Raw genomic sequence first — 25,423 nt, 5'->3', positions numbered from 1 at the left:
ATTCTACAACCGTCTTTCCTCAATTTGAATCTATGCCCACTCAGTTTCTTAGTCTGAGCAAGAGAAAGAATCCCATCAGCATTCAGCTTGCTCAACCCATTTAAGGCCTTATACACCTCAATCACATCATCTCGCATTTGCCTACTCTCCAGATGCTGCAATTTGCAGAACTTAAGCCCTTCTTGGTAAGAGCGCCCCTTTGTTCCACTCATCAATCTCATTGCCTTTCTTTGTGCTGGTTCTAGCAACTTTACATATTTCCTAAAATTATGCCCCCAAACCTGTACACAGCACTCAAGGTGAGGCCTGACCATTGCTTTGTACAATGGGATAATCACCTCCCTGTCCTTACTAGCAAATTTCCTATATATCATTGAAAACACTCCATGACCTGCCCTGGCAGCCTGTCTGCACTGCTCTGCAAACTTCATATCTGACTGCACAATTACCCCCAGCTCTTTTTCACTTTCTATGTCACTCCTTTTACATAATATCAAATCACTCAAATGTTTACAATCTTCAAAGTAATTGTTTAAGATAGCCAATATATCAGCACCAGTTAGCAATGAGTCATGCAATTTTTGTAGTGCTGCACAGATTTATCTCTCACAAAGTAAATATCAGTAGTATCAGTAAATATCACACAAAGTAAATATCTTCCCTGAGTGTAGTACCACACAGTTGGTACGTTTCTCTTGGGTTATTGCTACCCATATGCAGTACTTTGCACTTGTCAATGTTAAACTTCAGTGGCCACTTCTCAGCTCATTTGCCCAGCTTGTCTAGATCTAGTTGGAGTAGCATACTGTCTTTACTGTCACTAACACCCCTGCCAACCTTTGTATCATCTGCAAACTTGGACATTAAGCCTGATATACCTTCATCAATATCATTGATGAATACACAAAACAACAATGGCCCCAGCACCGAACCCTGGGGAACTCCACTAATAACATTCGTCCACGAAGAGCAGTGTCCATTGATTACCACTCTCTGTCATCTCCTTATGGAGTACCTAGTTGGAACATATCAACTTAGTGTTGAGGTTATTAACTAAGATGATTAACTGTGAAAATGATAGCTGAAATATTTTCAATTTAGATAAAGAAACACTTAACTCATTCTGAAAGAAACCTGCAACATGAGGAAAGTTTCAAGAGTTGTCCATAATATATGTAACCACTGATATTTACTTTGTGTGAGATAAATCTGTGCAGCACTACAAAAATTGCATGACTCATTGCTAACTGGTGCTGATATATTGGCTATCTTAAACAATTACTTTGAAGATTGTAAACATTTGAGAGATTTGATATATTGTAAAAGGAGTGAACTGGCGAAGGAGCCCTGTGAATGACTCATTCAGCATGCTGACATCTGTGCTTTTTGCAAAACAGCTTTTGATCAAAAGTGGTATTATTCAGCATGATCACCCAGTGTATTTTTTAAACTTGGCTCTGAGTGATTTTTTGCTGTTTTGATAAATCAGATCCACCAACAAAGGATGAATATTTGCCACCATGGAGGATATGCAAAGAAATTTCATGTAGGAGTTCCAAAATACTTTGAGGATGTATATAGGATATATAACACTCATTTGGATGATTGTTATACATCCTGCCAGCAGCACTCATTTGGATTTATAAGTTCAGGTATGTTTCTTAGCCCTTTCACATATCTCTTGTATATATACAGTAGGCTTTCAGAATAACGGCACCTTCAGGGATTCAGGTTGCCATTATTTCGATTTTTCTGTTATCTAGAAAGTTTTACTTTTAATATATTTAATGCAGAAATAATGAGGCTAAATAAGAAATGGAGAGATTAAGAATGCAATTTTATTAATTGCACATAAAAAAACATAAACATGTTGACGATCCATTGTTATATTCTGCTATTAATACACTCTACTTATGCCTGTTCTATTTTCTATTATTATATCAAGTTTATCACTAAGCTTTAGTGTTCTTAATTATTCTTCTTTTCTTCTCTGTTTATTAACTTTAGGAGCCATAGTGAGGGATTTTTAATTTAAAATAAATATAAAACAGCACTATAGTTATATCAGGTATACAATCTGTAATATCAATACACAGTTCACTTTCAAAATGGTGAATTTAAATAAAAAAAGTAATCACATGACTTTCCGTTTTCTTTTTTTCGGCACTGCAAGACATCTGCGCTGTATGTAAACACCTGATCTCAAAGTGCCATTATTTTGACAGTCTACTGTACATTTATTGTGAGTGGACTCTGTGGGGTATGCACACACACATATATGTGTGTGTGCTTACTAGATATTAAATTGAATATCTAGAAATATTCAAGTTAATGTTGACAAATCTTGAGTTTCTGAGGAATTGTAGAAAGAATTTGTAATAGATGGTGGTCACAAAATAGATTTGAAAATCGGAACAAAAGCTAACACTTGTTAGCTTCACTTCACTTGTCTGATTTCGGCTATCAAAAACCAAATAAAAGCTTTGAATTTGTGATCTACAGTTTGATGAAATTTAATCAGGCAATACATAAATAGATGTTGAGAATATTGCTTCATCAAAAACAAAGTAAATGAGCTTTAAAAATTTTTTTTTTGCGATATTTTTCCATTTTTTTTACTATATTTTTCAAGATGTTTTTAAAATTCTGATACAGTTTTTAACAATAATTTCATTCCAGTGTTGGACTGGCAAGTCAAAATAAGAACAAATTAATGTTTAAAAGTATTTATGTACAAAGTGTTAATATTTACAAAATTTTCAAAATTCCTCACTTCATAAATCTGTCCACCATCAGAAACTCACTAGCCTTTTCACATATCTCATGGGTTAAAAAAAGTTTCATTACTTTATAGTTACATTGTGCTGTTTAATCATCTTCATAAATTTAGTCTTAAATGTTTATAAACAATTTGCAGAATAATTTATAGGCTCATATACTCTATATGTAAAATTTCTGTAAAACTTTTAAGATATTCTTTAAATAAATAGATAGCAAACTTGTAGTTCTTTCACCATTAATTTAATTAATTTATTTATTTTTTTGTATTATAATTGGAATATAGAGCATTGGAGTATGTCTATGTATTCCTGATATGTGTAGTTGAAGATTTTAAACAGGAAATGTGTACTGAAAATTTGGTACCATTCTTTACAAAAGCATATGAAGAAAAGCTAAAACCTTATCATGGTTGGATGGTTCAGAAGATTTTTTCTGTAAGTAGGTTTCAAGCAAAATGTAAAAATATTATATACAGAATTTTGTTGTATAATTCTAAGTGATGTGAATTTTCCAAGTCAGAACCCTTTCAGTAGATGTTAATTTTTAAAATTAAGTTGTCCAAAGTATTAAATAATTAATAGACAAAAGGTTTTTTAAATATTGGGGAAGAATAACGAAAAACAAAGTTTTAATGCCATAAATACTCACAATATTTAAATGTTTTAACATTAGAAAATGTAAACAGGAATGTTAATTCCTGTTGTGTATTCAAGCATAAACTTATTTCTTATGCATTAATAAGTTTAGTGATTATCATTTATGTTGTACAGTAGAACCTAATTCGGACAAGTTGGGACTTGGCCCTTGCTGAAATTTTAAAAATTTCTGGATTTTTAAAACTTAATACCTTACAAAAATCACTATAGGTCTGCACTTTATCCTGGCTCTGTGAGTGATAAAGTACAGACTATAGCTTTTGTAGAAAGAATATTGCTTAAGCAATATTCCAGTACCACTACTATAATTATAGCTTATCACACACTTCATAAAACTTCAGGTGCCTCCGTAGCCAGGTGGGAAGGAGCAGCAGTGCGTAGCACACGCTTCTGGATTAGACCGGGGTTTGAGCCCGTCACCACCAAATACGGAGGATGCGGAAAGGTCAGGGAATGACCACTGCATATTCCCGGAGCAATATAGCCTTAGTTGCTAATGCTCCTTAAAAAAAAAATAATAAAAAATAAATAAATCATAAAACTTCCCGAGTATCACATTCTAAGGCTTAAGTTTAAAGAAAAATAAAAACAAATTAATAGCCATAGCCATAATTGTACATTAAATATGACAGTGGGAAATTTTGTCATAGATTGCTTGAAAAATAATGTATCCTGGTAACAGTGAAACTCATGTTAAAATTTGCTGTGATTGGATGTTTCATTGATAATTAAACTAATTGGTTGCACCTAATCATAACTGACAGTTACTGCTATTCAGTCTGTTCTTATTTAACTTAAGATAGAATGTGATGCTCTGGTAACCCTCATGGTCACTGCTCCAGCAGCTACAGGAAGTTTCCCAAGGTGTGAAAAATGCTGTGATGCTTACAATCAAGAATTGTATGTACAATGAAGTTAATAAAGTGAGTTCAGTGTCACATTGTTATAAGCTTTAGTTCAACAAAAAAAAACTCAGTTATTCAAGATTATATGATGTACAGTTTGAAATAAAAGTAGCTATAAAGAGATCTTAGAATTTGACAAATAATGGAAAACATGCTTCTTCAGGGAGTAAAAGCAGTTTCCCACTCTCATATATAACATTTGTAGAGTGTACTTTTTAGATTGTGTTCCCCCACCAGAAATTATGGGGTGTTTTTTTTTGATAATTTTGAAATGTTTTACTGTAGTTGTTATAACTTTAAATGAATGTGTTTATTTAATAAATAAAATTGAAGTATTTAAAAAATATATATTTTTCAAAAATGTTGATAATACAGTAGAACCCGGATAAGAAATTTCCACATAAGTACTAGGTTTCCCCTGTACTAGGTTTGGTTTCTTAAGTCCCAATTTCAACTCTGTATGTTGTAATGTATTATTTTCCCGAGTAAAACGTTTTCCCACTTAATACTTTTTTAAATATAGAAATTATTTATTTTTAATATTAAACAATATAAACATTTGGTAATCGAACAAGTTAGTGCCAAGCATCATTTTAGTCATAGTAAACTACTGAAGTAGGTGAAATGGCATTGTTTTTTGATATTCATGTATCTCATATTGTGAATGCCTTCACAACGAGTTGCCCTGATATTGCACTACCTCCAATAAGCAATGTTTCACCAATGGAGAAGACTAATGTTACTTATTCTTGGCGTATACCACCACCCAGGGGTTGTGGGGGCGATGGTATCTGCCGAGAATCCATTGGCGAAGTGTCGCCTATTTGAGAATCATTGTCAGAGTTTTGCTTATTCACGGTAGTTCAATATCAGGGCAACTCATTGTGAAGGCACTCACAATATGAGATATAACAAAAACGATGCCATTTCACCTACTTCGGTGGTTTACTATGAACTAAAATGATACTAACTTGTTCGATTAGTGAATTTTCCATAGTTTGAGACTTTCAGCGCTAAAGCCTTTTTACTAGGCTACGGCAGCAAGGCTGCCGTAGCCTAGTGGTCAGGCGCGCGGGTGCGTAAGTACACGTGCCTTGAGTGACCGGGGCTCAAGCCCGTGACTACTGAATACGGTGCTGTTTCTTGTATTCTATCTATCTTGTGAACTCCTCTGACCGTTTGGTCGTCCCGGAGTATAAACAGAAAATTTATTTATTTATTTATAAACATTTTGATATAATGGAAGTGACGTATTGCAATTGTCTTCATTGATATCCATAATTAGATACGTAGACCACGTTAAGCGTTAAGTTCTGATGGTCATTTAGACTAAGGCGCATTTAGGGCTAGAGCCTCAAGCTGCGAACAAATTTAGACTATGTATATAAAGTGCTTAGCATCATAATACACAGCCATTTCTGAATAAACAGAAAATTTTTAAGGTGGCATCGTTTTAGGTTATATCTCATATTGTGAATGCCTTCACAACGAGTTGCCATGATATTGCACTACTTCGAATAAGTAACGCTTCACCTAAGGAGAAGACTAGTGTTACTTATTCTCAGATAGGTACCACCACCCAGACAGCACTGTTTCAGGGCTATTTGGCCCTTCGTCAGTGAGTGGGTAGGTACCCAAGTGATGCAATGATGGCAAAAACAGTTATGAAGTATAACTCCACAATATGAGAGATGCCTGATGGTGTATGATGTATTTAGACTAAGGCGCATTTAGGGCTAGAGCCTCAAGCTGCGAACAAATTTAGACTATGTATATAAAGTGCTTAGCATCATAATACACAGCCATTTCTGAATAAACAGAAAATTTTTAAGGTGGCATCGTTTTAGGTTATATCTCATATTGTGAATGCCTTCACAACGAGTTGCCATGATATTGCACTACTTCGAATAAGTAACGCTTCACCTAAGGAGAAGACTAGTGTTACTTATTCTCAGATAGGTACCACCACCCAGACAGCACTGTTTCAGGGCTATTTGGCCCTTCGTCAGTGAGTGGGTAGGTACCCAAGTGATGCAATGATGGCAAAAACTTCACAATATGAGATATAACCTAAAACGATGCCACCTTAAAAATTTTCTGTTTATTCAGAAATGGCTGTGTATTATGATGCTAAGCACTTTATATACATAGTCTAAATTTGTTCGCAGCTTGAGGCTCTAGCCCTAAATGCGCCTTAGTCTAAATACATCATACACCATCAGACATCTCTCATATTGTGGAGTTATACTTCATAACTGTTTTTGCCATCATTGCATCACTTGGGTACCTACCCACTCACTGACGAAGGGCCAAATAGCCCTGAAACAGTGCTGTCTGGGTGGTGGTACCTATCTGAGAATAAGTAACACTAGTCTTCTCCTTAGGTGAAGCGTTACTTATTCGAAGTAGTGCAATATCATGGCAACTCGTTGTGAAGGCATTCACAATATGAGATATAACCTAAAACGATGCCACCTTAAAAATTTTCTGTTTATTCAGAAATGGCTGTGTATTATGATGCTAAGCACTTTATATACATAGTCTAAATTTGTTCGCAGCTTGAGGCTCTAGCCCTAAATGCGCCTTAGTCTAAATACATCATACACCATCAGGCATCTCTCATATTGTGGAGTTATACTTCATAACTGTTTTTGCCATCATTGCATCACTTGGGTACCTACCCACTCACTGACGAAGGGCCAAATAGCCCTGAAACAGTGCTGTCTGGGTGGTGGTACCTATCTTAGAATAAGTAACACTAGTCTTCTCCTTAGGTGAAGCGTTACTTATTCGAAGTAGTGCAATATCATGGCAACTCGTTGTGAAGGCATTCACAATATGAGATATAACCTAAAACGATGCCACCTTAAAAATTTTCTGTTTATTCAGAAATGGCTGTGTATTATGATGCTAAGCACTTTATATACATAGTCTAAATTTGTTCGCAGCTTGAGGCTCTAGCCCTAAATGCGCCTTAGTCTAAATACATCATACACCATCAGGCATCTCTCATATTGTGGAGTTATACTTCATAACTGTTTTTGCCATCATTGCATCACTTGGGTACCTACCCACTCACTGACGAAGGGCCAAATAGCCCTGAAACAGTGCTGTCTGGGTGGTGGTACCTATCTGAGAATAAGTAACACTAGTCTTCTCCTTAGGTGAAGCGTTACTTATTCGAAGTAGTGCAATATCATGGCAACTCGTTGTGAAGGCATTCACAATATGAGATATAACCTAAAACGATGCCACCTTAAAAATTTTCTGTTTATTCAGAAATGGCTGTGTATTATGATGCTAAGCACTTTATATACATAGTTCTGATGGTCATGAACAGTTCTGAATTATTTAGTGGATTGTTGCTGTGTCTTATTGTTGTTACCTTTTAAGGTATGTTGCAACTCCAAAGTAGCTCATTCTTCCAACTTGGTAATGAGTTTAATGAACAGAATGTAAAGCAATTAGAAATCCTCAGTTTAAAAATGTTTCCCATAGGTAGAGTAAAATATTTATAAATTCTGAAATAGTACTTAAAAATCATCTTTAACTTATGTATGTGTATCATTTCATTTTTATTTGTGTAGTTAATATTTCATGCCCTTAGGCCATTTTCCCTTCTAAGAAGTTTTCCTGTGTAAGAAGTTCTAAACCTCCAGTCCCTTGAAAAATTTCTTATCCGGGTTCTACTGTATCTATTTACTCTCAAAAATATTGGAATATTAGTATTTTTCAAGAAAAAGGAAATCAATAAATTTAAATCCTCCTTTGGCTTAATGAGCCACAGTCCTCCTTGGGAATGCTTTATTTCATTTAGGATGAGGCAAGAGAGAGAGAGGTTCTACATCTTTCCTAAAGTTGACACTGCCAGAAAATTTCCTCAAGGTAATGAGGAAATGCATACTTATCTAAGTATGCATACCTTTCCCTGAAATGCATACTTATCTAAGTTTAAAGATGTCATTTAATTTCATCCAGTGATGGAGCTTGTTGACCATCTGTGCCAATTATGTATAATCATATGTTTTAATTGCATTGTAAATTTTAGCATTACCAAGGTAAATTAGTATTTATACTTTACCTTCATCTGTTTAATTTCAATGGTGGGAAATCCATGGAATCTATAGTTAAGATTAAGATATAGGACTACTTTGACAGGAATTGTATTGTTAATGGATTACATCATGGATTTGTGAAGGGTTGTCTTGCTTGACCAATCTAGTTAATTTTAAGAAGTTAAAACAGTGGATGCAAGAAGCAGTTTTGACATTATTTACTTTGACTGCAACAAAGCTTTTGATATGGTTCCCCATGAAAGGCTATTATATAAACTGGAGAAAATTAGGATTAATGGCAGGATCCTTCATTGGAAAAAGAGCTAGCTGAAAGATAGGAGACTGAGAGTAGTCATAAATGTTCATACCTCAGGGTGGATCAGTGTAACAAGTGGAGTCCTTCAGGAATCAGCATTGGGCTACTTCTGTTTCTTATCTTCCTTAACATCATTGATGTTAAGGAGTGGTGGGGGAAGTTTTCAAAGTTCTCTGGTGATTTGAAGTTAGGAAAGGTTGTTAATGACCAGAAACGGGACAATTTTCCTTCAAAATGACTTAGATCAGTTGCATACACGGTTTGAAAAATGACAACTGAAATTTAATGCTTCTAAAAGTAAAGTTTTGCCTCTGAGGAGCAGAAATCTACGAGTTACTTATAAGCTGGGGGCGAGGAGTTAAAAGTGGTTGAGGAGGACAAAAACTTAGGGGTTATGGTACAATCATGTATGAAATTTATCATGCATTGTAAACAGTGGCTAGAAAAGTGCATGGTATCATATCTATGATATATATACACTGAGTGGTCACTGAATTATGACCACCCCTATGAAAACTGAATGCGACCTGTTGACCACGTGAGATACGAGAGTGCGCAGTTAGTCGACCTAGTAGCATAGATAAGGTGTCAGTGGTTAAGTAGGTAGTAAAATTCTGAGCATGATCGGTAAAAGGAAGGATTTATCGGACTTTGATAAGGATTTATCAGACAGATTGTGGGTGCTCGATGAGCTGGTGCCTCGATTTCCCAAATGGCTGAACTGGTGGGGTGTTCGAGAGCCGCCTTAGTTAAAGTGTACCAGGACTGGTGTCAAAATGGTCAAACAACGACCTGATGGCAAAACTGCAAAAGTCAGCGAAAGGTTGATGTTAGAAGTGAGCGCCAGGTCCGACGACTTGTAGAGGTGAACAGGTGCAGCACTTTTGATGAGTTGACCACCCATTAAAACATGGACCAACCCAGAACAATATCTGGCATGACCATGCATCGCATGCTCGCACTTATGTGCTATACCTGCACACTATCCCTACGGCATCCTCTCCTAACCAAAGTTCATTGGCATAAAAGACTTGCCTGGTGCAAAGAGCATGCAAGTTGGACGTTAGAAGACTGGAAGAAGGTGTGCTGGTCAGATGAGTCACGTTATTTATTCCACACCGTGGATGGTCGTATACGGATTTGGTGTCAACATGTGGCTCTTGATCTGTCATGCATGGTATCAAAAGTGCAGACTGGTGGATGCGGTTGTACGGTGTGGGGCATGTTTCACTGGCAGGAACTTGTACCCCTGGTGCATGTGGAACAGCATATCAGTGGTCTCCGCTATTGTCAACTGCTTGCTAACTGTGTTCACCCTGCTATGTTACACTTTTTCCTGAATGGCAATGGTGTCTTCCAAGATGACAATGCACTGAGCCATTGGGCACTCGTGCAGGAATGGTTTGAGGAACACAGTTCTGACTTCCAGCATATTGATTGGCCTCTGAACTCCCTTGATATCAATCCCATAGAGCACTTGTGGGACGCCATGGAAAGGCATATCAGGCATCTGTATACACCAGTCACCTCCATACCTGCATTGCTGACCACATTACACATAGCTTGGTTGGCCATACCTCCCGAATGCTTCCGACATCTTGTTGAATCAATGCCATGTTGGATAGCTGCTGTACTGAGGGCAAAAGTAGGACCTACGAAATATTAGGTAGGTGGTCATAATTCAGTGATCTCTCTCTCTCTGTGCGTACGTACGTACGTACGTACAGGGTGTCTCAAAAATACATGGCATAACTTCAAGAATGACTTCCTCATATGTAGACAATAAAAATATTTTATATCAACATTGTTCCGGAGATGCTTGGTTCCCAAGTTATTAACAGGAATGTCTTATCTCCCGTAGGTGCTTTCCTTCATCACAAGGTACTGACAGAACCAACATCTGGTGGTTTTTCATTCCGACCATGTACTCAAATCAGGAGCAAGCGGATATGCACTTTATGTATGGTTTGGCAGACGGCAATGCTCTTGAGGCTCGTTGTTTGTACCATGAAAGATTCCCAGAACGAAGATGTCCAGATAGGAAAACGTTTGAAGGTATTCACGCTGCCTTTGTGAACATGGGACCTTTACACCTCGTGCTGCCGACAGAGGATGACCAAGATCTACGACTCCTGAAGTAGAGGAGGAGATTTTGGATGTTTTGCATGCCACTCCTGGAATCAGCACACGCAAAATAGCAGGGCAAATGACTGTTCAACGTTCGACTATTTGGAGAATGTTGTGAGAACACCAACTGTATCCTTACCATCTACAACGGCGTCTCCGTAGCCAGGTGGGAAGGAGCAGCAGCAGTGCGTAGCACACGCTTCTTGATTAAACCGGGGTTCGAGCCCGTCACCACCAAATGCGGAGGATGCGGAAAGGTCAGGGAATGACCACCGCATGACCCGGAGCAATATGGCCTTAGTTGCTAATGCTCCTTAAAAAACCAAACAACCAAACCATCTACAACAGGTACAGGCCTTGTCACCAGCAGATTACCTTGCACAAGTAACTGCCAGTGGTTCTTGCAGCAGTGTGGTACAACTCCTCATTTTCCTGCCTTAGTGATATTCACAGATGAAGCACAGTTCACACGAGATGGAATCCAAAACTTTCAGAATCAGCATGTATGGGCTGAGGAAAATTCATCTGCAATTGTGGCAGGTTGTGAGACAATACGAAACATGCCAGGAATTTGGCATTGTCTTCGCGAGTCCATGAGATGTCGATGTGAGGCCTGTATTCAGGCAGAAAGTGGACACTTTGAACAATTACTATAAGATGATGTGAACAGTTAAGTGTCATAAACAGACCTTCAAAACTCGGAAACCAAGCATTTCCGGAACTATGTTGATATAAAATATTTTTATTGTCTACATGTGAGGAACTCATTCCTGAACTTATGCAGTGTATTTTTGAGACACCCTGTATATATATATATATATATATAAAACAGAGAATTCATATAAAAATAATACATAAGCCAGTAGCATGGCAAAACTGTAGAGCGAAAGTTAACGTAAAAATTGAATCAACAGGGAGGGGGAAAGTAAAGGTAACAAGGCTGAAACTGTAGTGGAAAGTCCCCAAATAATTTAGAGTTCAATTAAATCTAATTATATAATAATTTAGCAGTACCCCCCTTGTAAGGTGCCAGTTCCGAGAGATGTGAAATATCACCAAAAAGGGACTAAAACGAACTACTAAAAGCAAACAAAGTAACAAAATAATAGACTGACCATTATGCCCCATATCGACGGAGGACCACGAGGCCAATAATGGTCATGGAATTGCTTCATTTCAATCAATATATATAATATAGATAAGTTTTCTGTTTATATTCTGGAATGACCACACAGTTAGAGATGTTCACAAGATAGAATACAAGAAACAGCACCATATTCAGCAAACACATGGGCCTGAACCATGGTCACTCAAAGCACACATTTATGCATCCTTGCAAATGATCGCTCGGCTATGGCAATCCTTCACAATTAGGGAAAAGGTTGTTATTGCCCCTTTTTTATAAGATGACGGTGACACTGCATTTAGAATATTGTATTCAGGTCTGGTCTACTTACCTGAAAAATGTCTCAAATCAAGTCATTTAGTTCCACTTGAATAATCAAGTGAGGTTGTCTCTTTTAGGTTGATGTGTATTCTTTGTCCATGTTTTAGGAGGCTTAGGAATTGGCATGTCATCAGAATGATCTACTGGTTGCATTGCTGAAGGCAGATTGGTTTATTGAATATTTTTTACTTTTAAACGAAAAACAGGTTTGGTTGAAGGTATCAATTCTCAAAATGGTGTTTTTGTCCCATTTGGCACTGGGAATGGTATACATTTAATTTTTCCATTCACCCATTCTCAGAGTATGACTTGCACAATGCGCACAACAGATAAGTAATGTCCAAGGTTTATATTGCATACTTTGTCTTGGTTAAACCAAGTAGCAGTCCACAGAATGGACTTTTTGTTCCTGCCATATCATGTCATTGAAAATGGCATACATTTAAGTTTACATTTAAGTTTATCATTCAACGATCCTCAAAGTGTCACTGCACAAAAGATATGTGGGCTCCAAAGTTTATATCAATCTCATATTTTGCAGGCAAAATAAAGATTTTAAGCATTCTTGATCATAGAGGGAATTGTTTTATTGCTCAATTACGTACTCTCCACAGACAGTGGAAATTGTTAGGTTTATTAACACACACAAATGCAGCATATCGATTCTCACACAATAAATATTTTAATTTGTAGATAGTATAGAAACAGACAGAAACAACTGACTTCACATTGTATATTAAATACAATAATCAGTTTCACATTTGAGTGTAATGTGGTGCTATGCCACTTCACAGCTTATCTCTATTTATATTCATGTAACCAAAGTGGTCAGATCATGTGGCATGGCAGAACCTTGCACACAATATTGAGTGTCAACCTTTTTGTGTTGCTAGTCTTCAAGAAATGTAATTTTAAAATGGAGTTGTGATTTATTTCCTGCTTTATTACTTGATTTATTACTTGAATACAGCTTTTAATAAAAAATAATGAAATTTTTTTAAAAATCTGACACATTAGGAATATTTTGAAGACATTTTTGTAATCAGGGAAAAAAAGTATATTAAAAAAATATTTTATCTTGCCAAAAGAAAAAAAAAAAAAGCTGTTTAATAGTGTTATCAGTACTTGTATGATCAGTGGTATTTTTCCATTTAGTAAAGAATATTGTTATTTAATTACTACAATAATTAAAATCTAATTATTGTAGTAATTAATTTGTAATTAGGAGGAGCTAATAAACAGACTTACAGCCAGTTTATTAGCTCCTGCTTTTTTTTGATAAGTTTCCCATGATTCAAAAAAGGCCTCATGGGCAACTTTTCAGATGTACTGTGTAATTTCTTTTGACCATTTTCTGATAATGATTAATATAATGACTATTTGGCCTACTTTTTATTCTTCTCAAAAGAATGTGCATTTTGAATTTTTGTTATTTATACAATTAATCATTTTACCAAAGTATACAGAAAAATAAGAATAGGAAAGTTTAGAACAGTTATTACCACGATGGGTCACCATCTATTGGCGCCTCCGTAACCAGGTGGGAAGGAGCAGCAGTGCGTAGCACACGCTTGTTGATTAGACCGGGGTTCGCGCCCGTCACCACCAAATACGGAGGATGCGGAAAGGTCAGGGAATGACCACCGCATATCCCGGAGCAATATGGCCTTAGTTGCTAATGCTCCTAAAAACCAAATAACAAACAACAACAACACCATCTATTTACAGTATGATTTACCAATAGGATATATGAATTCAATTCCTTATTAATAATTTTCATAAATTACTTCATTAATAAAGTTCATTCAACTTGTGTCAAGGAATTTTACACTGTTTCAATCCCTATAGTTAAAATTATAACTTTGAAATAAGGACTTATTAGTGGGACAGTTGAAATATTAAGCTCAAATTTTAAAGTGCAGTGGTTGGATTTGAATATCAATTTTCATATACAGTAAACCCTCGCTAATCCGGATTAATTGGGGGGTGAGGTCATCTGGCTTATGTGATAATCCGGATTAGTGAAGCAAAAGATAGCCTTAAAAGAACAAAAACTTAGAACACAAATAAATGGAAAATTTAATAAATAAAATATAGGTAGTGCTGATGAAAATAAATAAAAAAATATCACTGTAGAGCTTTTATTTAAAAACTATAAAAAAGACAATACATTTATCAGGTGGCACTGGCATCGCATCCAATGGCACTTGGTTGTTGCTGTGAATACCACTTAAAAACAGCTTCTTCTGGTAACACTTCTTTTGGCTTTTTTAATGTCTGTCTATTTGATACACTGCTTTTATCACTCCCCAGTTAGAATTTTTAAAGCAAAATTTTTAATATCTGACACAATCTGTTGGCCAATACCAAATTCTTCAGCAATTTTTTTTTTCCCGAAACACCATTTTCAAATTGTTCTATCACTTTGAGCTTGCTAATAATAATTAAATTGACGTGTTTTCTTTTTATTCCTCTTTTCAATTCTTTAGAACCCATAATTAATATAAAATATGTTAACTTATGTACATAATACGTATAAAGAAGTACATAAATGAAGCTATATAAGCAGTAACATCTGTCCGACTCAGAGTCAACAATGATACTGAACAACACGCAAAACAATGTAATGTATGTTACATCTCTCTCTCTCTCTCTCTCTCTCTGCACACAGAGCGACTTATCTGCCTTCCTAAATCCCATTTGTCTTTCAAAGTACTCAACTGTGAACAGAATTTTTCATATTTCGATCCGGATTAACTGTAACTGGACTAGCAGGGGTTTACTGTAATATGAAGAAATCTGAATTAAAGAATGCTAAATCCAAAAAATGATTTCATCTTTTAGGTATATTACTCTGTTGCACAAAGTTCGGTTTTAAATCTTTTATCTTCATTTGTAAAACCAAATCGAACCCTGTATAACACAGTGGATTTCTAGCTTCACCTTATACTGAAGATTAAAATTGCTCATTACAAGTAGCTCTGCATACAAATCCAGTGGGAAAATACATTACTCCATGAACCTTTCTAATCTATTTTTTTTTTTTTTTTTTGGTAGTTGTTGGCGCATCGGCTTCTGTGGCCATAGTGCACCTCCCAAGGTTTTTTGCAGTACTTTGATCCAAGCCCGAGGCGGGATTCGAACCCGTGATCTTTGGGTTGCCAGGCAGGCATCTTTACCCACCTGGCTAGCCCGGTCAGCTTCTAATCTATTAATAACAATCTAAGTGATTGAAGGGAGGGTGATAAGCTAATAATATTATCAAAGTTCTTTTATGAAACCAATCTGACAAATGACAATGCCAAACCATCAAGAATATAAAACTGCTGAAAAAGTAAGCTTTGTTGCTAATATTAACTATGCATCCAAAAATTTTTATTCCCAGTTAATAAAATTTTTTTAACAGAATAGGATTTGTACTATTGGCAGTTAATAATGAATTTTCTTTTCTGTAATATCACCATCATAAAAAATGGTGCACTGTGATCAGTGCAGTTAATTTTCCAAGAAAACTCTAAACCAGCCGAGCAACCAATTCCATAGAAAGTAATATGCTTGGTGGTGAGAGTTATGTTAAAGGAAAGAGGGTCACTTTTTCAGCCCATCTTCTTAGCAAAGAATAGTTTTTTTTCATTGTTTGTCAATTCTGCAGCTCACCTGCCTGGATGAAATATGCCAATGGATTGTGAATTGTTGCAGCCTTTGTATACAGCATGGTACATAGAACTCTGACATGCTCAGATGTTGTCTAAATTATTAATTTTCTACTGAAAAAGAGTGGACTGTTGCATATTCCTTTTGTTAAATATGCTTCTGTTAATTATTTGTGTGTGCATAAATCCTCACTTGACAATCAAGGATTTATGCACACACAAATCAGTGGGATTGCAATTAAAAAAATGTTTTTTGAATGTTTTATGTTGGAATTATTCAGGAAAGGCATTACACTTTTTCTTATTATTGTTGATTTGCCAAACTTTGAATTGTAAATTCTCAAAACTTTTGATTAAGTACTGATAACCGCTGAGAGTTATATTGTGTTTTTTTTTTTGAAATACTGCACAAGCAAATGATCTGCCCTTCCCTAGGAATAACATGTTGTTTGCAAGCATGTTTTTGTTATATCATAAATATTATTCTTTATATTTAAATATTTTCTTAACAAAAACTGTTTACATTCTGAAATGTAAATTTCTTTTATAAAACTGAATACCTTGCATGATTTCAAGGTGATATTTTAATCTGGTTACTGAAATTTTTTTTTTTTGTTAATAGCTTTGTATACGAGCAGCTCCTTCACGGAAAGATTTGATGCTTCTCCTAGCTAGCAATAAAGAAGAGAAAGATGAAACAATAATAAATAGTATGGAAGAGTTCCTGAAAGGACTGGATGGAAATTTGAAAGTTATCATTGATCTATATCAAAGGCATAATTTAGACTCTGATGCTAAAGTTTAGAAATAGAAATAATTTTTTCAGTCTTTGAGGGGGTAATTTTTATGTTGACTGAAGTGGTGGTAAATTTTTCCAGTGGACGTTTGTTAGTATTACAAATAAGAAACAAAAACTGAGTGACGCAATATGTATCTTATTGAATATTCCTTGCCCTGTTATGATTTTATACCTTCTTTTTTTTTTTTTTATCTAATGAAGGTACTAATTAAAGAACTGTTTAGTTGAATTGAATCTAAGATGTACTTTGTTTTTTAGAGACTAAATTTAGTGAGAGATTTGTATCAAAATTTAAATTTATTGGCAAATATAATGGAACAGAATTCAGTTTGAAAGGTTTAAAATGTTTAAATGTTGTACTAAAAATAAAAATATGCAGCATTACTCTGACAATAAATTAGGAAAATTTTCTGTTTTAGATTTTGGAAATTTTCCTGTGCTAAATATAGAGTTCTCTGTGACAGTATATTAGGTTTGTCACTTATATGATGAGGTCTGGGTTCAGATCCTGTTAGAGAACAGGATTAAATTGAACCTATTCTCCTCTATCAGTAAACTGATTTAGACATATTAATCAAAAATTGTTCCACTCTTTATGCAGAATAATTTGGTCTATATGAACAACGAGATTGGTTGGGAAGGTATTCCTACTAAGAAAGGCCCAAGTAGCTTGAATTGTAGCATCTCGAAACTAGGTAGCTGCCTTGGAGACTTACTGAAGTGTTTGATGTTTTTAAATGGGTTATATTCATGGGGGGGGTTATATTCACTGATGTGGAAATTTCCCTCAACCAGGAAGTAATTGATTGTTAGAATACATTTTCCTAGTGTTGTGGAAGTAAACTTGATATAAGCTTGATTTCTTGCACAATTTCTCTGAATACTAATATTTTAAAGGATTTCTGTTTTAACAGATTTAAAGTTCACTGATACCACCACTTAATTATTCAGCCTTCGTTACAGTTCTTTCTCATACAGTATTAAAAATGTATCCTGCAATATTTAAATCCTTTTTCAGGTCAAAAGATTTTCACTTGCCTTGCTTTCCATCTTTATAGTATGAAATGTTTTAATTAAAAGCATGCAAATAAAGGTATACAAGAATGCATATCTTTATTTGTATGTTTTTAATTAAAGCTGCCTAGGATTCACAAACTAACAATCTAAATAATAGAATCTAACAGCCAGGTGGGCAGGAGCAGCAGTGCGTAGCACACGCTTCTTGGTTAGACCGGGGTTCGAGCCCGTGAGCCACCAAATATGGAGGATGCAGAAAGGTCAGGGATGACCACCGCATATCCCCGGAGCAATATGGCCTTAGTTGCTAATGCTCCTAAAAAAAAAAAAAAACAAAAAAAAAAAAGAATCTAACAAGTATATCATCTTATCAACAGTAGTTTACAGATACTTTGTAGATACTTTGATTAATGATGCACTCAAGTTTGTTTATTGAAGAACCGAATAAATTTAATTCTCATTTCTGTGAAAAATTTTTTGTTTGTAAATTTTTTAATTTATGCCACAAACATAAAATCCTGTCTTCAGAATGAAGCAGTATACTATATGAAAACAAGCTTTATAATAAAGATTGCAACAATGATAAAATCCTTTGTGAACATGGGACCTTTACACCTCGTGCTGCCGACAGAGGATGACCATATTAGAATGTGCCTTTCTTAAACACTTGTATTTTAAACATGACTTTAATCTTACACTAGGCTTTGTACTGTAACATAGGAAGTTTAAATATTTATTTGCCATCAGAATTCTTTCTTGAATTTAAATTATTGCTTTATCCTTTTATTCCAGAATTATTCTAAAGGATGTCTTTCATTCAGGTATATCTTTGTGCAAAAAAATTCCAAACTTCAAGTACTGTGTAGTCTTCGTATACTAGTTGACAATTTTTTCATCAAGGTGGTGCACAAAATATTGACACCTTTAAATTCTTTCTAAGAAATTTTATTGTTATAAATGTTATGAATTTTCATGCCCATATTCTTGGAACATTCTTATTTTACCATGCATTTAACACATTTTTCCAATTTTAAAAACAAGTTTTGAAGATATATACAAGGGGTGGGGCACCTTTTTTCATTGGCCAAATGTTATTTAACAGAAACCTCATCAGGCTGCACACTATGCATACATTCACTTTATTCAAAATTGAAATAATAAAGAGGCAAATATAATTTAATGTCCTTTTTTGATTCAAAAAATACAGATTTCAGTTTTTTGTATAGGTACTTAAAAACCTTTAACATTATATAAGGAATTTTAAAACTTAATGAAAAAAATATACACTTTTAATTATTGTGCTTATTATAGCAATACGAGCAATTACATTCATCAAATGACACACAATTTAATGACTTTTTTGTGATCGTTTATTGCTAGATAAGAACTGGATGTTGGGTTCCAGCATTGTTGTCTTTAGCTTTAATTGGTCCTCCGGATGAGTGTTTTTATCTGTGATCTCAAGCACATCTTGGTGTGAGCCATATTGAAAATATTGATTTACTGCAGTAACTTGTGCCAAAACGAGAGAGTATGCGATGAACATGTTGGCAAGGTTGTGGGTATTTGGCAGCATTCTTCCATGGGATCCTTCATAGTATCTAATAGTGACCAGAATTTTATCTTTTGAGAGCTCAGAAACTTCACCTGCAAATCATCAGGTGCATTTGAGACATCAACAAGATGTGACTGAAAAGCTAGCTTAAGTGTGAGATCAAGTTTCTCAAAATCTTTAAACCTGTCATTGCATTCTTCAATCAAAGCATCTAGGACACCTATGTATTTGTTAATATTGCAATTTAAGGTTTTATTCATATTTTGTTCATCAATTACCTTTGCCAGTTCAGGAATGTATTCAGCTGAAAGTACTGGTCCTGAAAGGAGAGTTGGCATTAGTAGAGGCATATGATGCAAGAAAGCAAGCTTATACAGCATCAGCCAAAAGGGGGGGACCCATCCCATTTCACCCACCCATTTTCTCCAAATGTTTGTCTAGTTCTGCCTTGAATTTATTTAAGCTCTCAACTTCCACAACAACAGATGGAAGTTTGTTCCAGCAATTAAACCACATGTTGGCTAAAGGAAAATTTCCGCACATCTAGCAAGAGGAAGAATCCCATCAGCATTGAGCTTGCTCACTCCATTCAAGGCCTTATACACCTCAATCAGATCACCTCGCAGGCGCTTAGTCACCAGACACTGTAATTTGCAAATCTTAAGCCTTTCTTCGTAAGAGCAAACCTTTGTTCCATTCACTAACCTTGTTGCCCTTCTCTGTACTCGTTCCAGCAGCTCTACATCATTCCTAAAATGAGGCCTTCAGACTTGTATACAGTACTCAAGGTATGGCCTGATCGTTAACTGATCAGCGATAAGGTGATTATCACCTTGTACAAGGGGATAATCACCGTATCTCTGTTAGAAAAATTCCTGTATATCATTGACAAGACACCACGAACTGCTCTTGCAGACTGTCTGCATTGCTCAGAAAACTTCATATCTGACTGCACAATTACCACCAGTCCTTTTCATTCTCTACCATCCTGAGTGTAGTACCATACAGTTGATATGTTACTCTTTGGTTACTGCTACCCATATGCAGTATTCTTATTTGTCAATGTTAAACTTCAGTTGCCACCTCTCGGCTCATCTGCTCAACGTTTCTAGATCTTCTTGCAGTAGCGTACTGTGATTCGTGTTATTAACAACCCTGCCAACCTTCGTACCATCTGCAAACTTAGACATTAAGCCTGATATACCTTTTTCAATATCATTAATAAATACAGAAAACAGCAATAGACCCAACACTAAACCCTGGGGGACTCTACTAATAATATTAGTCCATGATTGGCAGTGTCCATTAAACACCACTCTGTCTTCCCCACTCAACTATCCCTTTATCCACAGCAGCATCTTGCTGCCATGGATAAATAATGCCATACTGCTCCAATTTGTACAGTAGTCTTCCATGTGCAACAGTATCAAAAGCTTTCCTAAGATCCAAGTATATGATATCAGAATTATTTTTTGCATCCAGTTCCTTTGTGACCACATCATAGTATCAATTCAAATTGGTCAAACAAGACTTCCCCTTAACAGATCCATTCTGTGTCCGAACAATAACCGAAGTGTTGTCTAGATGATCCTGCAGTACTTCTTTAACCAGTGCCTCCATTAATTTCCCAGGAACAGAAGTTACAAGATAAAGGAACCACTGGGTGACAGTGATCACAATGTACTGATGTGATGTGGGAATTACTTAAAAATGTAACTACCACAAGGCTAAAGGGAAGGGCTTTTGATTTCATAAAGGTGACTGCAGGTGTCTCAGACAGTTTATAAATTCTGTACAGTGGGATCAACTGATGATGTTACCAATGTTGAATTCTAAATGGGAAGCCTTCAGGGACTTAATTTTGGAGGCTACTAGGCTTTTCATTCCAACTAAGAAATGCTGTTCAAGGTTTAGGCCTAAATGGATATCAGATGAATTAATGAGGCTCGTGGCAGAGAAGAAAAATGTATGGGATGCATATAAAGTATCAGGTGACACAGAAGCCTATGGCAGATATAAACTAGTCTGTAATCAAGCCACAAAGGAGGTTAGGCAGGCAAAGGCAGATTAAAAGAAATCTTTGGCAAAGGATGCAAAGAAAAACAGCAAAGAGTTCTTTACTTATGTAAATTCTAGAAGGAAAAGGATGAATCAGATTGGACCACATAATATAGATGGGTTGACTATTGATGAACATGCTCAGGTAGCTGATAAACTGAATGAGTATTTTGCATTTACATTCACACATGAGGAGTTATTCAATGAGGGGGAGTGCCAGAAGTTTATCAAACTCTAATAGGGAGCTAAGTGATTTTGTAATAATTGAGAGTCAAGTCGAGAAGAAATTGTTGAAGTTAAACATAAAAAAGACACCTGGGGTGGATGTGGGATCTATCCAGTTATATTAAAGGAGGCAGCAAAGGAAGTAAGCAAACCCTTAGCCATAATTATGAGTGCTTCTGTGGACTCGGGGGCCCATGGACTGGAGGTGTGCAAATGTATCACCAATTCACAAAGGGGATTCAAAAGGTGACACAAGTAACTATAGACCTGTTAGTTTAATTTGTGTTCTGGGGAAAATAATGGAATCGCTGGTTAAAGAAGCATTGCAGCATCATCTAGACAAGACTGCAGTAATAGTTAAGACACAGCATGGGTTTGTTAAAGGGAGGTCTTGTCTGACTAATTTGATTGTATGCTATGATATGGTCACAAAGGAACTGAATGCCAAAAATAATTTTGATATCATATACTTGTATTTCAGGAAAGCTTTTTATACTGTTACACATGGAACACTGCTGTACAAATTAGAGCAGTGTGGCAATGGAGGCAAATTGCTGCTATGGATAAAGGGATGTCCAGTTGAGTGGGAGATGGCAGAGAGTGGTAATGAATGGACACTGCTCTTCGTGGACAATGTTATTAGTGGAGTTCCCCAGGGTTCAGTGCTGTACCCATTGTTGTTTTTTATATTTATAAATGATATTGATGAAGGTATATGAGAGCTAATGTCCAAGTTTGCAGATGATACAAAGGTTGGCAGGGTTGTTAATGACAGTAAAGACTATGCTATGCCAACTGGATATAGATTAGTTGGGCAAATGGGATGAGAAGTGGCAACTGAAGTTTAACTTTGACAGATGCAAAGTACTGCATATGGGTAGCAATAACCGAAGAGAAACGTAACTGTGTGGTACTACACTGAGGGAAGTGGAAAGTGAAAAAGACCTGGGGGTAATTGTGCAGTCAAATATGAAGTTCGCTGAGCAGTGCAGAGGGGCTGCCAGGGCAAGTCATGGAGTCTTATCAATGATATATAGCAATTTTGCTGGCAGGGACAGGGAGGTGATTATCCTGTTATACAAGGCAATGGTCAGGTCACACTTAGAGTACTGTGTACAGGTCTGGAGGCCTCATTTTAGGAAGGATGCAGAGTTGCTAGAATGATTACAAAGAAGGGCAAGAAGATTGGTGAGGGTAACAAAAGGGGTGCTTCTTACCGAGAAAGGCTTAAGTTCTGCAAATTGCAGTGCCTGGAGAGTAAGTACCTGTGAGGTGATCTGATTGAGATGTATAAGGCCTTGAATGGGTTGAGCAAACTGAATGCTGATGGGATTCTTCCTCTTGCTCAGATTAAGAACCTGAGGGGGCACAGTTTCGAATTGAGGAAAGACAGTTGTAGAATAGATGTGCTGAAATTTGCCTTTGGCCAGCAGGTAGTTGATTGGTGCAACAGACTTCCATTTTTTGTTTTGTAAGTTGATAGTCTAAATAAATTTAAGGCTGAGCTGGACAGGCATTTGGAATGAATGGAGGGGGTGAAATGGGAGGTTTTTTTTTTTTTTTGGCTGATGCTCATAAGCTTGCTTTCTTGCATCGTGTTCCTCTACTAATGCTAATGCTAATATCTCCTCCACTTTGTTCTCAGTTATTCAAAAGTCATTTAATTCACTACCATAGTTTAATACACCTCTAGTATTCCGCTACCTGAGCAGGATCATCAACTGTCGAACCATCAATATCAAGTTTTCAGAAAAATCAGGTCTTCAGAAATGCTCAAATTTTCTGCCACATTTCTTTCATATATAGATTTAGTTTTATCTTGCAGAGAAATATTTAAATGATTTTGCTTTGACATTAAATTGTACAAAAATGCATAATTTCTGCAAAATTCACAAGGTTTATTTTGTTCTATGAAAAAGCTTGAGTTGTTTTTTCAATGCTAAATGTTTTTTTAGTACTTGACTTTGTGACAACCAGTGCACTTTAGAATGATATAGAAGATCCATATTAAATGTTTCCTCATCAAATTCAAGCATATTGAAACTGGAAATGCCATTAAGTATTTGCTCGAATGTAGTTCACAATATCACTGACTTAATGTGTCATTTAAAACAGTAAACTTTAATTGATGGTAAAAAAGTGTCAACATTTTGTATGCTACTCAGTTTATTAATACATTTTAAACGAAACACAAATAAAAATGTAAAACTATTCAGTATGCTGTAGATGAGTTTCTAGGTAAAACTCTCATCATTTATCCCTGTAATAATCAGAAAAATTATTGGAAGGAATGGGGAAAGGAAGTGATTTTTAGCCTGGTGCTGTATTAGCTTTGCTTCTTTGCATAATGTTGACAATACTAATAAACAAATATCAGTATATTGGTCAGTAGCTCAAAATATAAACAGATACGTGAAGCAGAGCAAGTAAAAACGTGTTCTGAATGGCATGTTGGTCAGAGGGACTTACATAGAGATAAAAATAATACATTTATATAATGAAATGCAGATATAGTCAAACATTCAGTTATACAACATGTCTTATTATTTAAATGGCGAATTAACACATATGCAGATCAGCTTTATAAACATGCATACAGGAAATATTATTATTGAGATTGCTGCTGGTGATATGACTGTTAAAGAAGCTGTCATATTAGGGCCATCTGTTTTGCTGGACAAAAAACCTGGATTCATATTAATTTCGCCTGTAGAATTTCCAAGTAAAGTGGTGTCATCTTGAGAACATTTGAGGTATATCTAACTACTTATCCATTATAGTATTTATGTTAGCTTTGTCTATCGAATACCCAAGTAAAGTAGTGTCATCTTGAGAATGCTTTTGAGGTTTGTTTAATATTTGTTTAAACATAAAAGTGTAAATAAAAGATATAATTAAATATAAATTGTAAATGGATAACTTATTAAAAAATTAAAAAAAAAAAAAAAAAACACACATTCCATGATAGTATATTTACACTTAACACATTTTCAGTGTATACTGAAATAAATCGTAAACTGCTAGCCACATAAATACACATCTGGAAGCAGATGGTGTCGTCTCACTTTGCAAAGTTTCATGGCCGAACGCTGACACTAGCTTCACATACAATTTGGGAACTGCTGCTGTGTGTAATCTATAGGTATTACATTCAGTGCATTATCCAGCCAGTGCATGGATAATTTATGGTCAATTTTGCTTGTTTTTATGCCTGAGTCATATTTTCCTTTGCCTATTCTTGTGGTAAACTAGTTTCCTGGAAAATCCTATAGAAATGCTATCTCCTCTAAGGATGTATACCCTATACGTATCTGCTATGTATGCCTATACACCTATCTGCTATATCACTGCTTGTGAGTAGATAGAATAACTTTATGATGGAGTGATTTGCCAATTTGCATTGACCTTTCCAATATGTTGCTTTTGTCTTTGCTTTCTCACAGTGTAACCTTATCTCATCCTCAATTGTTTCCTCATTACAGTAATGCAGTAACCTTTATATCATATAGCTACTCTGTCTCTTACATACTATCTCTGTCTTGACCAGTTCTTGATATTGTATATTCTGGCATATAAGTTAGCCTTTGAATTCAGCACTAAAATTTGCCTGTAATTTTAAGGTAAATTTATACACAAAATATAAAATCTCGATCTTGAATTAAAAGTACTTGCTTAAAGTTAGAAAGACATGAATTAATAGCAATATATTTGGAATTTGTTACATATATTTCTCACAGATATACATTTTCTTATCTTGTAAAACCAAAGAATTTTTGTTCTTGATCAGACAAAAAAAAAAAAAAAAAAATCATGGGAATGCTCACGGTGA

General features: G+C 35.6%; 1 protein-coding gene across 1 annotated transcript in view; it reads left to right on the top strand.

Moving 5' to 3' along the window:
* LOC150090198 (glycolipid transfer protein) overlaps positions 1-16,864 on the top strand; it is an 82,011-nt gene extending 65,147 nt beyond the window's left edge. The window contains exons 4-5 of the mRNA XM_090369010.1: positions 3,065-3,215; positions 16,563-16,864. Coding sequence (XP_090225136.1) covers positions 3,065-3,215; positions 16,563-16,745 — 334 coding nt within the window. The 3' untranslated portion in view covers positions 16,746-16,864. The remainder of the gene's footprint in view (positions 1-3,064; positions 3,216-16,562) is intronic.
* The last annotated feature ends 8,559 nt before the right edge of the window (positions 16,865-25,423 follow it).

Source organism: Mastigoproctus giganteus, chromosome 2 (assembly GCF_048544385.1).
Source record: "Mastigoproctus giganteus isolate SK-2022 chromosome 2, ASM4854438v1, whole genome shotgun sequence".
NCBI lineage: Eukaryota > Metazoa > Arthropoda > Arachnida > Uropygi > Thelyphonidae > Mastigoproctus > Mastigoproctus giganteus.
Note: the sequence above shows the minus strand (reverse complement) of the source record. Positions and strands in the feature narration are given on the sequence as shown.